We start from the raw sequence: 17,699 nt of genomic DNA, 5'->3' as shown, positions 1-17,699 counted from the left end.
CTAAGGAGATGTTCTGTGTTGATGGCTTTTTGTTTTGAAGTCAATTTTCACCCATTTTTGACAAGGATGCAGACAGAGAGACTGGCAGGAAAGCAATCTATGCAATCTTACATTTTTATGGTGAAATATTATAGGTTTCTCAAGGTTCCATGAAGCGTCAATCAGCACAAATCCACTTTGTCGGAGACAAATTTTGGATACATTTCTCATTGCAGGGCAAATTTCCCACAATTGTAGTCTACACAGCTATTAGTCTGAAGGGGGGTGGGGGGTTGGGTCCACTTTATATGGTCAACATTTTTTATATTTCCATGTGTCAACAGACAAGCCCTCCATTGTTCCTCCAGTGAAGCAAAATGATCAGACTGCTTCTTTATCTGCTTCTGAACACATGCAATCAAAAGTGAAAGTTAATTCATCAAACAGTTCTGGGTTATACTTTATTTTAAGGTGTCCTTGTTAGTGTAGTTACACATTTGAGTACTAAGTAATACTAATTAACTACATTTCCTTACTATAGAGGGTTGCACTTTATTTTAAGGTGTCATTGTTACAGTGTAATTATATATTTAAGTGCTGACTCTGAGTAATATTAAGCAACTACATGTACTTACTATAGGGTTAGGGTAGGATTAGGATTTGGTTGAGGGTTAGTTGCATTTAATTATGCATAATTTACTGTTATTACTTTAGTAACTACATGTAACGTGTAACAAGGACTGTATGTAATTTTTGTTTTTGATTAAAAAAAATAAAAAAAATAAACTAAAGATGAGGGAGTTGCTAAGCTTTTCCTGGTGTGAGATAAGCTGTTGTAATGAAAGGATTCAGATTTGTTCTCAGGAAATAGATTATGGCACAGCAGTTATTTTGGCTCCATTCGTAGCGATCACTTTGATCTGTAAATCACACGTCTTTCTTTCTTTCTTTCTTTCAGTGTCTCCGTGTCTCTCTCTCTCTCTCTCTCTCTCTCTCTCTCTCTCTCTCTGCATGTAAATCAATAGTTACCACAAAATGATACTCACATTTTATTCACATATAAAAACTTAAAATATAAAAAGATCATTGCAATTTTTTAATCTTACAATTCTGACTTTTTGTCTCAGATTTGTGAGTTTATATCTTGCAATTTGGACTTTATAAATCGCAATTGCGAGTTTATATATCAATTCTGAATTTATAAGAGAACTTATGGAGCCTCTAAAGGGACATGTAGATGGAAAAAATAGGAGATGGGAAGAATAAATAAAAAATATATTTCAATGCTTTGTGTCCACTCGCAAAACTTTTGGGTTCCCCTGAGAAAGTTTAAGTTCGCTCGTAAAACTTGTGTGTTTTTTGCGAGCGAAAGCTAATTTTCTCAGGGGAACATATTTTTTTGCGAGCGAAAGCAAAAGCACTGAAATACATTATATGATATAGAATGTGTTTTTAATTTTAAATATACATTTTCACTCCTATGTCATATTTTTTCCCTTCATTTTCTCCCTTTAAAGGTTCCGTATTATCACGCAGTTCTGACTTTTTTTCTCAGAATTATGAGATAAACTCGCAATTGCAAGTTATAAAGTCTGTATTGCGAGATAAAAAGTCACAAATAATTATCCTTTTTACTTTTTATTCTGTGGTGAAAACAAGCTTTCATAGCATCATAAGAACATGCATAAATTCTCAAATAAAAAAAGAAGAATTTAAGACTACATTTCTAGCTATTAAAAATTTAAAACCACAAAGACCTGAGAATGTAGAAATGTTACGGTTGCAGAATTCCATCAAATCTGTGTTGGATAAACTCTTTATTATGAGATGTGCACTTTCAAGTGTTTAAAATCTCTAAAATTGTCCAAAAAGATGACATAATATCTCATTACTGAGATTGCACCTGTTTCACAAAATGTGCTGACATCATATCCTGCTCTTGTGATTAGCATAGCTGGGAAAGCCGAACTGTGAGATCATGATGTTGGAGTAGCGGAGCGGCATTTCTCCGTAGATCTGTGTCAGCTTGTTGAGGCAGTAGGAGCGCTGCAGCATGTGCTCCGCTCTGTGCCACATGCCCACATACCCGCTACTGGCTTCCTTCTCCAGGTTACGCATGTCCACGGGCCTCACGAACACCCCGGAGGGGCGCTTCAGTCCGGACACCTGTGAGAGATGATGTGCCACAGCAAAGTTCATGGCGATGTCGTCACAGTTCTGGGTTTGGTCCACCAGAGTGTGCACTTCACCGGGCTGATCTCGGAACAGCTCCAGGAAGCGCCGATGGAAGAACGCCGCTCCCACCAGGATCATTGAATAGCTAATGGAATGATGAAATGACATTTATTCGGCTGTATTGCGTGGTTGTGACTTTTGTGCTGCTCTTTTCCCAACACATTTTACTTTCAGAATGTGAAATAGGGATCAAATGCATTTAAGTGTCCACAACAAGGAACACTTCATCAGTAAAGTTTAAAACCAGTGTTATTTTAGGATTATTTCTATACTATTACTGAGCCTGGGTTCTCCCAAGGTTTTTTTTTTCTCCATTAGGTCACCTGATGGAGTTTTAGGACACCATTAGGTCACTTGATGAAGTTTTTCGGTTCCTTGCCACTGTTGCCTTTGGCTTGCTCAGTTGGGGATATTTTGGGGATATTTAATTTAATTTTATCAATCAATAAATTCCTCTTGAAACAAACTTTGTTGTATTATTTTAATTTAATACTGTGAAGCTGCTTTGATACAATCTGTATTGTGAAAAGCGCTATACAAATAAACTTGACTTGACTATTATAGTATCTATTCATATTTTAAATCAGCTTTTATATTTTTATTTTTCATATTAGTGTAAGTTTTAGTAATTTTATTTATATTTAGTATTTATTTTATATTTAGTATTTATATTTACTTACAATAATACTTTTAGTATTAATACTTTTCGACTTGAAGTCGACTAGTCGCTGATCATAGGCTATAGAGGGCGCAACAGGATAAGAAATCTTTGAAGTCCACTTTTACGCTCCATTTCCAAAGTTAACATGACAAATAAATGTATACTCTGAGAGCGCACCACAAGACATATTTGATTATACCATCTGGATGCTCAAAATTAATCGGGGTGAATTAATGTTTTACAGCTTATTGTACACGTACGTTAATCGCCGTTCTGAACTAATGCACTGCTGCATTGTAACACACACACATACAGACAGTAGCGCACACATCACATCACATGCAGATCACACAGAAACATTCAGCAGTGCAGAAATGTATTGTCAACACTGTTTTGTGATTTATCAATAAAATAGCTTAGAAACCGAAAAGTTCAAGCATAAATTTCTTAACTAAAACCCACAGCTTCACTATTAGTAGAGCGACGCTGCCCGATATAATTAAAGGGATACTTCACCTCTGGAAAGATGAATGTGTATTTAAAATAGGTCATTTATGTAGAAGAAATGTAAAGAAATTTTTGAATTTGGAGCTTTCTAGACTGAGAAAAGCCAGAAAATGTATTTTTGGCTTATGTGGATAAAAGTCAACAACTCCCAGAATGCACTTGCTTTGCTGCTCTACGAGGCCACTCCCAAGCCACGCCTCCCGGTTAGAGAGCGCAGTTGAAAACAACAAGGTTAGGCTACTAGTGAGTCTCCGTGACGAGTTTGCCCGGGATTTCGAGATCGCCCAAAATGTCCGGGATTCGGCTTTTGCGTTCTACAGTCGCCATTCATCATGTTTACTGTGGCGAGCAGGACGAGGCTGACGGCCGCGGGAGAACGATGAGAGGCCGGTGGCGTCATTACTGAGACGCGCCGATCTCCTATCTCTCACGGAGGAGCGGGAATTTTCTTAGCAATGTTAAAACGCACATCAACCGATCACTTGTTTAGCGTTCATGTAAACACTACATTCAGATTCACCAATCGGAATGAATTCAGTTAGATTGAAACAAAAGGTGTGCATGTAAACAATGAATGGCGACTGCAGAAAGCAAAAGCCGAATCCCGGACATTTTGGACGATCTCGACGGCCGGACATGTCCGGGAAAGAGGATGGTAACCCCTACTACTCCGCTTTCTCCACAGAACAAGAGCCTTCTAGCTTAGCTTCCAAAGAAAGACGGCTGATACTGTGTACATTCTGTGAGTGAGATCCCACCCTCTAGGGGCGGGCTGAAAACATGCGGGACAGCCCCTCCTATTGGCTGTAGTCTTTAGCCTCTGGCCAGAAAATCCTCCGATGACGCAAAATGACGATTTTTGCGTCATCTGAGGATTTTTTCCAGACAAAAAATACATAAATCTCTCATCTCAGGGGGATATGAGGGTGGAAAGCACGGTAATTCGAAAATACTACAGGTTTTCTACTAATACAAAGCTTAATGCTAAATCCTGAAGTATCCCTTTAATTCACACGCAATCGCTCTCTCACTAATGCATTCATATAAATGTCATCTTTACTGCGCTGCTTTATCTGTATGTGATCTAGAACGAGCAGAAATCTGTGAGAAATATAAAGACCCAAAGACAAAAGAACTGATCAAAATAAGCTGTTATGTAGGAGAAATAGCCTTGTGGGTAGCGCTGTGTGTCATATGCCATAGAACAAGGCAACCCGCATTCGAGTCTCAGCTCGAGGTTCAGGCTTATTTGTTCATTACTGATGTCATCAGCGGCTAGTCGACTTGACTTTAATCACATAAATGTCAACTTCAAAACATCTGAAGTCGTTCTCCTAGTGGGCACTCATGCAATGTAAGCAATGTCGTACATCCGAGTGAACAAGACGGGGAAGTTAGCGAGGGAAGGGCATAAACAAATGGACTTAAACGCAGCCCTCAATCGCAAGCGCAGCACAGCTGTCAATCATGACGTTACACTTCGTTTTTATAGCGGTTTACTTTATGACCTATACTGCAGCCAGCCACCAGGGGGCGATCGAAATGCTTTGGCTTCACTTTTCAGGAGGGATGAAGTAGGGCTGAACGATTAATTGCACTTTCCATGTTATCGCACTTAAATCGAGATGGCTTATCATGATTTTAAAATCGCAAAGGCTGCGACAATTTTTTATGCGCAGCTTGTCATTGATGTACGGCTCTGCAAACGCTGCTCCATCTGAAAGCACTGTGAGTTTGAGTCACTTAACGAGTATTTGAAAAAACAACACGCGTCAAACATCTTTCCAAACATGAGAAGCATTTATGAACCTCTTGTCCAACAACAGACAACATTTAATAACATGCATTTACTCCAAACTCACTTCATAACGACAGTTGAGCTCCTCCTTCTGTGAGATGATGTGGCTTCTTACACAGAATAAGGCAGTCGTGTATTTATAAGTCATGTTTAATCAAAGCGTTTCAATCTTCTGTTTATTCAGCTTCTGCGGCGGGGCATATTTATCGTGTCTGTGTGAGAGCGCCCTCTGGCGTTCAAATGGGGCAGTATTTACTATCATTCAGCCGCACTCCACTGACAAGCTGCGCATAAAATAATCGCAGCCTTTGCCAAATCGCGTGCGGTTTTATTGCGATTAATCGTTTAGCCCTAGTATGAAGCGCACTCTCTTTTACAGCTATTAGTCACAGCAATGTTTTCACACTGCTTGGTAATATTTCAGAATATTCAACCATGAAAAATATAAGGAAAGTTGTTTCCGAGGTGAAGCGAGTTATAGGTCATGTCCGACATTTGGTGTCATGTCCGACTTTTGCATTAACTTGGAAATGCAGAATTTTTCCAAATCTCACCTGTCGCCTCCACCTTTGTCTGGATCCTGAAGCTCAAAGCTGCCATAGCTGTACACACCAGATGCTGTGGTCACATGCTTCCGTGGAACAAAACCCACAATCTGATCTGGGAATTGCTACAACACAAATTTAAATGAAAACAAGTTTATGTATTTGTCCCTGAAGAGAGAAATTGAAACAGAATGTAAAAAGATAGTCAAGTAAAACACAGATCAAATTTCCTAGAGTTGCTTTCAGAAAATATCTCCACAGAATGTCAATATCACGATTCTTTTGGCAAACATTACCTTCCAGACAGAAAATGCAAAGCTGATGTCAGGAACACTGACCAATGTGTCATCGTCTAGCATCAAAACAGCTGCCGGGTGAAAGAGAGTGTCGGTCAGTACAATCTCAAAGACAAGAGCACATTAAATACAGTCGTAATGAATCTAGAAGGATTGTGCTTTAAAGGGACAGTTCACCCATAAATGACAATTAATTCTGTCATAATTCATTCACCATCATGCCGTTCCAAACCTGTTTGACTGACATACTTCTGAGAAAACATTACATTGTATTAAATAAATAGGACAGAAATCATATTTAACTTATCTATTAATTTATTAAAAATATAGCACATTAAAATGCGGTTCATACATACCATCACTACTTCTATGATGAGCATGATTTTCATTTCTGAATTATCATTTGTTTAGATAATTTTGTAGGGCATAAAGTAAAAACGGTCCAAATGGACCTTCAAGACTGTGTTACGGTCAAGTTTCTTAAAATATCATATTATTTGACTTTTTATGACAAGCCAAAATTAGTCCCAGCTCTAAAATGTGACTTCCCTAAAATCTTGACGGTATTTAGGAATAAATAATTTATGACATTTGTATGAATAAAATGTTTAGTAATCTGCACTGTTCCCGTTAAATAAAAATGTGTACACTCATTTGTGTTTTAATCTAGATTTTAAAAGACTTTTCCTTTTTATTATCGTGGGCAGTCTCATATGTCATTGACCCCTGACCCTAAATGGGAAAAATACGGATTTTTAACTTTTTTTGTGTGAACTACCTGGCAGGTCACCGCTCCTTCACGTGAGAATCACACACCTATACTGTCCTGATACTGTTCGTTGCTCAGACTCGCTCTCCCAGTTTAAAACTAGATTAAAGTCGCATCTCTTCAGCCAGGCATTCATATAATCCTACAGTTCAAACTACAATCCGGCCTCTAGCTCATAAATGCCAGAGGAGAACTGGCCCCCGACTGAGCCTGGGTTCTCCCAAGGTTTTTTTTTTTCTCCATTAGGTCACCTGATGGAGTTTTAGGACACCATTAGGTCACTTGATGGAGTTTTTCGGTTCCTTGCCACTGCTGCCTTTGGCTTGCTCAGTTGGGGATATTTTGGGGATATTTAATTTAATTTTATCAATCAATAAATTCCTCTTGAAAAAAAAAAAACTTTGTTGTATTATTTTAATTTAATACTGTGAAGCTGCTTTGATACAATCTGTATTGTGAAAAGCGCTATACAAATAAACTTGACTTGACTTGACCTACCGTCAGTCTTGATCTCAGGGTGCGGATGCAGTCGATTGCGCATTCTGTTGACGCTCTGCTCTTTGAAGAAGACGGGCACAGGGTGTGGGCCGAGGGCATCCCATAGTTTCCTGGGCGGTGGCTCGCCGGGGTTATTCCACACTATGATGATGCACTGCAGGTGAGGCACAGCCTGATAATGATTGAGGAGCCTGAGGAGTATATCGGTGCGGTTGTACGTTTGCATGATTATAGTAAAACTGTCCTCTGGGTCCGGGAGGGTGAGTGAGGCGTTGGATCTATGGCGGAGCTGTCGGAGAATCCTGCCGTCCTCATTGTTAGGCAATAAAAAGGTCAGAGAGACTCCGGCCAGAAGCAGCAACACAATAGAGATGATGATGAAGTGTGTCCGCATGCGGCCCAATGATCTGCAGAAGCACCAACCAATCCTGAAGACAGGAGAAGACAAGAGGTTTGAAGAGATGCATCATGGTTTCCACAAAAATATGAAGCTGCACAACTGTTTTCAACACTCATAATAGTAAGAAATGTTTATTAAACAGCAAATCAGCATATGATAATGATTTCTGAAGGATCATGTGACTCTGAAGACTGGAGTGATGATGCTGAAAATTCAGCTTTGACATCACAGGAATAAAGACATTTAACGCATATTAAATAGAAAAAGGGTATTTTAAAGTATAATAATATTTCAAAATATTTCAGGTGTTAATGTATTTTTGCAGTCTTGGTGAGCACTAGAGACTTCTTTCAAAAATTTATAAAAAAAAATCTTATACCCACTGGCCTGGTCTTATTGGTGTAATTTAATAAAGGGGGAAACATTAAATGTAGATATTGCACAATCTGTGCAGGTTTTATTCTCAGAATTTTCAGTTGTTGTTTAATGGCGCAAACATAAAAGGTCCACATCGAGCAAACACAACCAACAGGGAATAATACGTGCTAACACATATGTTCATTATACCCGGATGCCTTTCATGCATGCCAACAGTTTTACGAAAAATGACTGTGTGCCTGTCTAAAAACAACAGAAAACATTGTAATTAAAACTTTAACGGTGAAAGACACTGCATGCGACGAATTATCACATGCATGCCATGAAGCAAGTAAACTCAACAGACCTGTCATGATAGACAGTAACATGAGTAGATTTGCATTTTGAAATAAGACAAAGCAACAAGTACCTCATTGAGTGTGTTCCCATCATATAACCCAAGACTCCTGAAGGAAGTTTACTTGCTCGCGCGTGCGCACTGAGTTTCTTATAGTGAACGGCTGTCCGACTCATTTCCGTGAATCGGTTCCAAACGCGGTTCAGTGGTTCTTTACGTCACCACAGGGTGTCATTCACGCTTGGCGTCGGCCACCTAGAGTACATTGTTAATTTCTTTATTTTATATGGCAAATTCTTCATTAATAAACAAAAGTTTGCAATTGGTATTCTATCCTATCCTTATTTTGACACTGAATTAATCTCACTTCTTAAATCTCTTAGGATATATAAATAATAAAAAAGCCCTAAGATTTATTAAATATTATGAAGAAATATATATATTTAAAAATACATGCACTTAAAATCTTTCCTTGTACACTAATGTATGTTATTGTATAAATACATTTGTAGTGTATGCCTTCTTGTATCTCTAGCCATGTCCTCTTTTCTTTTTCATTGTTTTTGTATAAATATTATTTTTGGTATAATAATAATATAATTTATTATTATTATATGTATATGTATTTGTATGTAATTCATTGACAATGTTCTTATGTTATTTAGCATAAAAAAAAAAGGTTGGCGTTGGCCACGAGGTTTTATTAATACAGGTGTTTTGTTTTTTGTTTTGTTTTTTAAATATATAATTCCATGTATCCCATTTCAGTTTGTTGGAGCCATTTATCTTTTAAAAACATAAAGCCATTTAGAAACTAAATATTATTTGCATTTACAATAACTATAATTTTCTTGTCCGAATGATCCGCTAGAGTCAGTGATTCGGTCAGTTTAGCAAATGATTCATGTTCATTCGGTTCACTAAAAGATTCGACTTAACGGAACAATTTCGTTCACGACGCTAAGTTCTGTAAAGTAGAGATAGGTGAGGCATTTCACATGTTTTATTCTGTGAGTTTACAGAAAAATGTATAGAAACGCTCGCGTTCTTTCCTGCAGAGAGCGGTAGTTAGTGAGAAACTAGGGTTTTCTTCTCTGATACACATCGAATCGTGCTGTGTCCATAGAAGTGCACATGAGCTTTAGTCTAAAATATGCTGACAATTCCCAGCAGCTGCACTGCGCTGTCCTGTCCTACGGTTGGGCTGTCGAATGGACTGAACATTCCCATTCTGGGTTTAGGTGAGAACAAGCGCCTTTATGACATCCCAATGCAACAACATATAAAGGATAGAAGAGTGTTTCTACTCACTGCTTGTTTATCTGACTGGGCCGGTCTGACTCATAATTTTGGGTACCATATAAATCATGAGATGATATTTATGAGATGAAAAGTTGAAATTATGACATAAAAGGTAGAAATTATGTCATAGAAATAATTATTTCCTAATTATAACAGTCATCATTTAGACTTTGTTTGTATCATTGTTATTTTTCTTTATTCTTTTTAATATAATTATGACTTAGTATGTCATAGTTAGGCCTTATTTAGCTAGTTATGACTAAGTTTATCATAATTTTGACTTTATCGCATAATTTCATAATGACATAGTCATAATTATGACTTAGCCTAGTAAGTCTTAATTTCGACATTTTATTTCATAATTATGACTTTTTATGTCATAATTAAGATTTATCAAACAAACAAAATGGGTTTCCATAGACTCTATAGACTTTACATAGGTAATTTACAGCCGTTTGTTAGGGCAGGGCCATTCCTACAGTTTGGTGGATTTTAAATAGATGTACCCTGTGATGGATTTTTTTAATTAATAAAATAGTAAACTGTATATTAAACTAACCATGTTTCTAACATCTAACTTTATTTCTCTTTTTAGGCCTAACATGCTAACACTTTGAAACACAATGGGCTAAAACATTCTGTTCTTTGTTTTTGAATGTTGCCATACCCCTTTACTTTGGTCGTGTGCCATACCCCTTTTATTATGGTTGTTATCACAAATAAGGGAAATGAAACTAGACAGATGACTGGGCTTGAAACCTGGTGATTATAAAGTTATCATCAAAACAGAATTTGTTCCTACCTAGTAACAGAAGGGTTTGCATAGGAAGAACCATATATATATATATAAATTAAATGTGTAAAATCATTAAATTAGTTTGTGTCCCTCAAACTCCAGTCCACCTTGTTATATTAGTGCTTTTTGCCTTTTATAATCTTAAGCGTATGCCCTAAATCACATGACTTACTTGAAGTGACATAATTTCTTGGAAGGAAAACAACTCCAAGAACAAAGTAAGAATCAGTCATACACTTTTCTCTCTTTTTCATAATTTTTGAAGATTTATCTAATGGCATAAAATAGCATTTCTCAATGGAGGCGTTCGGAGAACATCAGGGGCAATATTTTCCAAAGGGGGGATTTGAGGTGTTTTTGGGGGGTGTTTTTTACGACGTCAAAGATTTACGATCTGAAACTTGTAACTACTTAAAAAAAAAAAAAAGAAGGTCTGCAACATCGTCTACACCAGCACATCCTTGGACACATTAAAGCAAACATTTCAAATCCATTTGTCGTGTTGTCGGTAGCGGACCTAGATAATGGTGGCGCTGGCCCAATAAACACTGAGAAACACTGCCGTAAAACATAACATGTCCACCCTGTTATTTCTAATTATACTGAACATGAAAAATAGATTTTATCTGTTAAAGTTCTAAATGTCAATCTTCTGTTAGCATGTTGTTCTTTCCCAGCTAGTAATGGGCTTTATTAGTTTAAAACACCTACCCTGTTACACTCTGCATTGTAAATATGTCATGTAACAGGGTGGACAAATGCCATAGAATGTGAAATTTGAAATATGTGGCCTGGATTATTAGGTTATACTTGTCTGAGCTTGACCAGTGTGTTTGTATGATAGACAGACATTTTCTTCCTCTGACAAGACTAAAAAATAATTTAATAAAAAAAAAAATTCTCAACAGAAATGCCAGTTTTTTGTTAGTGACACCAAAATTGGCAACATGTACTCTTTACCAGTAATGATTTGTGTATATTTGAGCAGTGTCAAATGTCTTTATTGTCACTACATACACACAAGCGTAACAGTTTTGAATTTTTGTGGTCTCTCATTCATCAGGGACATCTCATCATGGAGGCTACAGTCATGAGGCGGTGCTTTATGCTCTACAGGAGTGCGGGATAAGACATAGGGCCATTCCTACAGTTTGGTGGATTTTAAATAGATGTACCCTGTGATGAATTTTTTAAATTAATAAAATAGTAAACTGTATATTAAACTAACCATGTTTCTAACATAACTTTATTTCTCTTTTTAGGCCTAACATGCTAACACTTTGAAACACAATGTGCTAAAACGTTCTGTTCTTTGTTTTTGAATGTTGCCATACCCCTTTACTTATAAATTAAATGTGTAAAATCATTAAATTAGTTTGTGTCCCTCAAACTCCAGTCCACCTTGTTACATTAGTGCTTTTTGCCTTTTATAATCTTAAGCGTATGCCCTAAATCACATGACTTGCTTGAAGTGACATAATTTCTTGGAGGGAAAACAACTCCAAGAACAAATGACAGTAACTCAGACAGTTGATCATGTCCCCTCTTCTTGTTGCAGGTTTGTGTCGTGCCATTGGAGTGAGTAACTTTCTCATCCGTCACTTGAATGAGTTGAAGGATCGCGGTGGAATTGTGCCTCATGTTAACCTGAGATTACTGAGATTGCACCTGTTTCACAAAATGTGCTGACATCATATCCTGCTCTTGTGATTAGCATAGCTGGGAAAGCCGAACTGTGAGATCATGATGTTGGAGTAGCGGAGCGGCATTTCTCCGTAGATCTGTGTCAGCTTGTTGAGGCAGTAGGAGCGCTGCAGCATGTGCTCCGCTCTGTGCCACATGCCCACATACCCGCTGCTGGCTTCCTTCTCCAGGTTACGCATGTCCACGGGCCTTACGAACACCCCGGAGGGGCGCTTCAGTCCGGACACCTGTGAGAGATGATGTGCCACAGCAAAGTTCATGGCGATGTCGTCACAGTTCTGGGTTTGGTCCACCAGAGTGTGCACTTCACCGGGCTGATCTCGGAACAGCTCCAGGAAGCGCCGATGGAAGAACGCCGCTCCCACCAGGATCATTGAATAGCTAATGGAATGATGAAATTACATTTATTCGGCTGTATTGCGTGGTTGTGACTTTTGTGCTGATCTTTTCCCAACACATTTTACTTTCAGAATGTGAAATAGGGATCAAATGCATTTAAGTGTCCACAACAAGGAACACTTCATCAGTAAAGTTTAAAACCAGTGTTATTTTAGGATTATTTCTATACTATTATAGTATCTATTCATATTTTAAATCAGCTTTTATATTTGTATTTTTCATATTAGTGTAAGTTTTAGTAATTTTATTATGTGCTTTTGTCATTTTTATTTCTTTTTGGGGTTTTAAAAATATTTATATTTAGGATTTATTTTATATTTAGGATTTATATTTACTTATAATAATACTTTTAGTATTAATACTTTTCGACTTGAAGTCGACTAGTCGCTGATCATAGGCTATAGAGGGCGCAACAGGATAAGAAATCTTTGAAGTACACTTTTACGCTCCATTTCCAAAGATAACATGACAAATAAATGTATACTCTGAGAGCGCACCACAAGACATATTTGATTATACCATCTGGATGCTCAAAATTAATCGGGTGAATGAATGTTTTAAACCGCTTATTGTACACGTAAGTTAATCGCCGTTCTGAACTAATGCACTGCTGCATTGTAACACACACACATACAGACAGTAGCGCACACATCACATCACATGCAGATCACACAGAAACATTCAGCAGTGCAGAAATGTATTGTCTCAACACTGTTTTGTGATTTATCAATAAAATAGCTTAGAAACCGAAAACTTCAAGCATCAATTTCTTAAAGGTATAGCGGAGGATGTTTTACTTCCTGGTGGGTAACCTATACTATTGGTCCTCCTAATTGTCAATCATTCTTGTGAATCAATCAAACTTTTCAAAAAGTGGAGCGGGCGGGCGGGTCTTAACTAAAACCCACAGCTTCACTATTAGTAGAGCGACGCTGCCAGATATAATTAATTCACACGCAATCGCTCTCTCACTAATGCATTCATATAAATGTCATCTTTTCTGCGCTACTTTATCTGTAAGTGATCTAGAACGAGCAGAAGTCTGTGAGAAATATAACGACCCAAAGACAAAAGAACTGATAAAAATAAGCTGTTATGTAGGAGAAATAGTGTTGTGGGCAGCGCTGTGTGTCATATGCCACAGCACAAGGCAACCCGCATTCGAGTTTCAGCTCGAGGTTCAGGCTTATTTGTTCATTACTGACGTCATCGACTAGTCGACTTGACTTTAATCACATAAATGTCGACTGAAGTCGTTCTTACTTAAACGCAGCCCTCAATCGGAAGCGCAGCACAGCTGTCAATCATGACGTTACACTTCGTTTGTATAGCGGTTTACTTTATGACCTATACTGCAGCACGCCACCAGGGGGCGATCGAAATGGTTTGGCTTCACTTTTCAGGAGGTATGAAGCACACTTTCTTTTACAGCTATTAGTCACAGCAATGTTTTCACACTGCTTGGTAATATTTCAGAATATTCAACCATATAGGACAAGGCAAACCTTATCTATCAGAAATTGATTGGGGAGGGGACGAACAATAAAAAGAGCAGAAGGAAAGTTGTTTCAGATTCGAGTTATACATTTATTTTTCCTTTGGAATAATGTGCTCCAATGAATCATGGACAATAAGTCCAGAAACAAGTATTAAGTAAGTAGGTCAGTTTTGGTGTCATGTCCGACTTTTGCATTAACTTGGAAATGCAGAATTTTTCCAAATCTCACCTGTCGCCTCCACCTTTGTCTGGATCCTGAAGCTCAAAGCTGCCATAGCTGTACACACCAGATGCTGTGGTCACATGCTTCCGTGGAACAAAACCCACAATCTGATCTGGGAATTGTTACAACACAAATGGAAATGAAAACAAGTTTGTTTATGTGTCTCTGAAGAGAGAAAACAGAATGTAAAAAGATAGTCAAGTAAAACAGATCACATTTCCTAGAGTTGCTTTCAGAAAATATCTCCACAGAATGTCAATAACATGATGCTTTTGGCAAACATTACCTTCCAGACAGAAAATGCAAAGCTGATGTCGGGAACACTGACCAATGTGTCATCGTCTAGCATCAAAACAGCTGCCGGGTGAAAGAGAGTGTCGGTCAGTACAATCTCAAAGACAAGAGCACATTAAATACAGTCGTAATGAATCTAGAAGGATTGTGCTTTAAAGGAACAGTTAAATATGATTCTGTCCTATCTATTAATTTATAAAAAATACAGTACATTAAAATGCAATTCATACATACCATCACTACTTCTATGATGAGCATGATTTTAATTTCTGAATTAACATTTGTTTAGATAATTTTGTAGGGCATAAAGTAAAAATGGTCCAAATGGACCTTCAAGACTGTGTTACGGTCAAATATCAGATAATTTTACTTTTTAATGACAAGCCAAAATTAGTCCCAGCTCTAAAATGTGGCTTCCCTAAAATCTTGACGGTATTTAGGAATAAATAATTTATGACATTTGTATGAATAAAATGTTTAGTAATCTGCACTGTTCCCGTTAAATAAAAATGTCTACACTCATTTGTGTTTTAATCTAGATTTTAAAAGATTTTTCCTTTTTATTATCGTGGGCATGCAGTCTCAAATGTCATTGACCCCTGACCCTAAATGGGAAAAATACGGATTTGTAACTTTTTTTGTGTGAACTACCTGCAGGTCACCTCTCCTTCACGTGAATTCTATATACAAACATGTGTCAGAGCAAATATGTAAATAGGACCATTATTAAATATGCGGACGACTCCATAAAAATGATAGAGGCCATGGCCACAAGCACACAACAAAGAGAGTATGTTCAGGAACTTTACTTTACTTATTAAGACACAACTTTACATCAGCGGGGGTTTTATGCTCTTGCCCAGCGCTGATGGGTTTATATACAACCATCCACACCGGAGTCTACGAGCATCTGATGCTAAACGTAAACAAGCAGTGAACTAATCCCTATGTAATGACGTAGCCACATCTGATTGGCTAATAAGAACACATTATGCATACAAGTAAAATAACTGTAACAAACAATGTATTTACTGAACTAACACTATAAGTCGCCCCCTTTTTGTCTTCGTCCCCTCTTTTCCACAGGGAATAGGGTCACAGTTAGAGTTACAAGGGTCAGAGGCTCTTCCGACACAGAGTTGTCAGAGGACGACGGGTTTGGTGCTTCTGCCCCTGTGGCAACAGGTATCTGAGCAGTGATTGGAACCAGGGAGCCTTCCTCAGTGCAGGTGTATTTGTGTCGCAGACGCTGCATCCAGGCAGGTATGTGGTCACTTAGATAGGGTTGTAAACGATCATGATGCAGTACTTTCTCACTTCGTCTGTCCCTGACTCTGTAGAGCTCTGGTCCAAGGCGTGCTGTGACGACCAATGGCCCTTGCCATGGGGGTTGGAGTTTTGGACTGTAGCCCTTTCTCCTGCTACTGACCCTCATTGACACAAGATCACCTACTTGGTAGGAGTTCTCTCTGGCTCGTAAGTCAAAGACCTTTTTCTGGCGAGTCTGAGCGGAGCGTAAGTTCTGGCGCGCTACTTGATGAGCCTGCTGGAGGTTAGCTCGCAGTTCCTGGACAAACTCAGGTGTACCTTTAGCTTCTCTGGTAACCTCGTTCATCCTTAGCCAGATGTCATGTGGCTGGAAAACTTCTCGCCCCAGCATCAGCTGATTTGGTGTGAAACCTGTCGCTGAATGTACAGTGCTCCTGTACGCTGCAGTGAGTAAGGGAAGATGCTCATCCCAATTCCGCTGACTTTGATCCACATAACACCGTATCATCTGCAAGAGCGTTCTATTGAATCTTTCCACTTGCCCGTTTGAAGCCGGATGATATGGTGTGGTCTCGGTCTTGGTTACTTGTAACAGACGACAAACCTCCGTAAAGAGCAAACTCTCGAAGTTCCGTCTTTGGTCAGTGTGAATCTCAAAGTGTGAGATGAAGTCAAACACCAACCTCTTTGCTGTTGTCTCAGCTCCTTGTTCGGGGACAGGGAACGCCTCTACCCAGTGAGTAAACTGGTCAATTATAACGAGGATGTACCTGTTGCCTGTCTTGGACTCTGGAAATGGTCCTAGGGCATCAAGGTGTAGTCTGTCCATTGGCGCTCCAGCCTGGTAGTTCTGAAGCTTGGGCCTCCCCATTGGACTGGTTGTTTTACAGGAACTACACTGTGGGCACTTCTTGGCGAAAAGGTGTACATCGTTCCCCATATTGTACCATTGGTAACACCTGCGGAGGTGCATAAGCGTATTTTCCTCCCCTGCATGATCCGCTTGTGCTGGATTGTGACAGGATTGGAGAACCTCATTCTTCAGGAAAACAGGAACAAGTAAGCGCAGAGATGACATACCTCCATTGACATCATCCCACCGGTAATAGAGGACCCCATGTCGCATCTCTACTTGAGACCAACACAGCCAGTACTTGCGAACCGCTGGGCTCTGCATCATGACCTCTTCCTTAGCAGGCAAAGAACCATCAGACATCCATTTATGTAGAACTGAAAGGTCTGGGTCAGCTAACTGTTCTTCCCTGAGACTTTCGGGACTCAGTGGTTGCAGCCAGTTTGAGGAAGGACCTGGGTTGTCCTCACCTACTTCATTAACATCACTGGGAGTGTTAGTGCAAGTACCCTCATTCTGACGGTCAAGGGAGTGTGTGTGTCTTACCACCAAGGGGATGACATCATCGACATCTTCCTCGAATCTAGCCCACTGATGGTGGAGCTTTCGGCAGAAGCGACAGCCCTTGCATGGCAAGCTATCTAGCTCTCTTCCTGCTTGATAACAGTCACAAGGTTCTTCATTCAGAGTTCTTCAGGACAGAGCATCAGCGTTGGAATGGTGTGTACCTGGCCTATGCTCGATGACAAAATTGTACTGACTGAGTTCTTCAAGCCACCTAGCCAGTTGGCCTTCTGGTCTCTTAAACCAGTATAGCCACGTTAGACTGCTGTGATCCGTCCTGAGTAAGAAGTTAGACCCCAGCAAATAGTGGTGGAACTGTCTTGTGAACCTGACAACTGCTAGGAGTTCCTTACGTGTGACACAGTACCTCTGGTGAGCTGGTGTGAGGAGACAG

General features: G+C 39.0%; 2 protein-coding genes across 2 annotated transcripts in view; one reads left to right on the top strand and one right to left on the bottom strand.

Moving 5' to 3' along the window:
* Window positions 1–17,699, top strand: part of LOC309501653 (vascular cell adhesion protein 1-like) — an 83,948-nt gene that overhangs the window by 11,014 nt on the left and 55,235 nt on the right. The window lies entirely within an intron of this gene.
* On the bottom strand, window positions 1,016–8,597 carry LOC309501659 (exostosin-like 2). The gene is made up of 5 exons (XM_082173823.1): window positions 8,476–8,597; window positions 7,289–7,716; window positions 6,022–6,092; window positions 5,735–5,850; window positions 1,016–2,299 (listed from the first exon to the last, which is right to left on the bottom strand). Exons 1-5 carry the CDS (start codon window positions 8,577–8,579, stop codon window positions 1,906–1,908), a joined length of 1,113 nt encoding a protein of 370 aa, XP_082029949.1. The 5' UTR covers window positions 8,580–8,597; the 3' UTR covers window positions 1,016–1,905.

This window comes from Leuciscus leuciscus (genome assembly GCF_965113295.1).
Source record: "Leuciscus leuciscus genome assembly, chromosome: 6".
Lineage (NCBI taxonomy): Eukaryota > Metazoa > Chordata > Actinopteri > Cypriniformes > Leuciscidae > Leuciscus > Leuciscus leuciscus.
Note: the sequence above shows the minus strand (reverse complement) of the source record. Positions and strands in the feature narration are given on the sequence as shown.

Coding starts and splice junctions, on each gene's coding strand:
- LOC309501659 (XM_082173823.1), bottom strand. CDS start 8,579: ATGAGTCGGACAGCCGTTCACTATAAGAAACTCAGTGCGCACGCGCGA. Junction 6,093..7,288: donor CCCTGAGATCAAGACTGACG/GTAGGTCAAGTC, acceptor TTCACCCGGCAG/CTGTTTTGATGCTAGACGAT. Junction 2,300..5,734: donor GACAAAGGTGGAGGCGACAG/GTGAGATTTGGA, acceptor TCATTCCATTAG/CTATTCAATGATCCTGGTGG.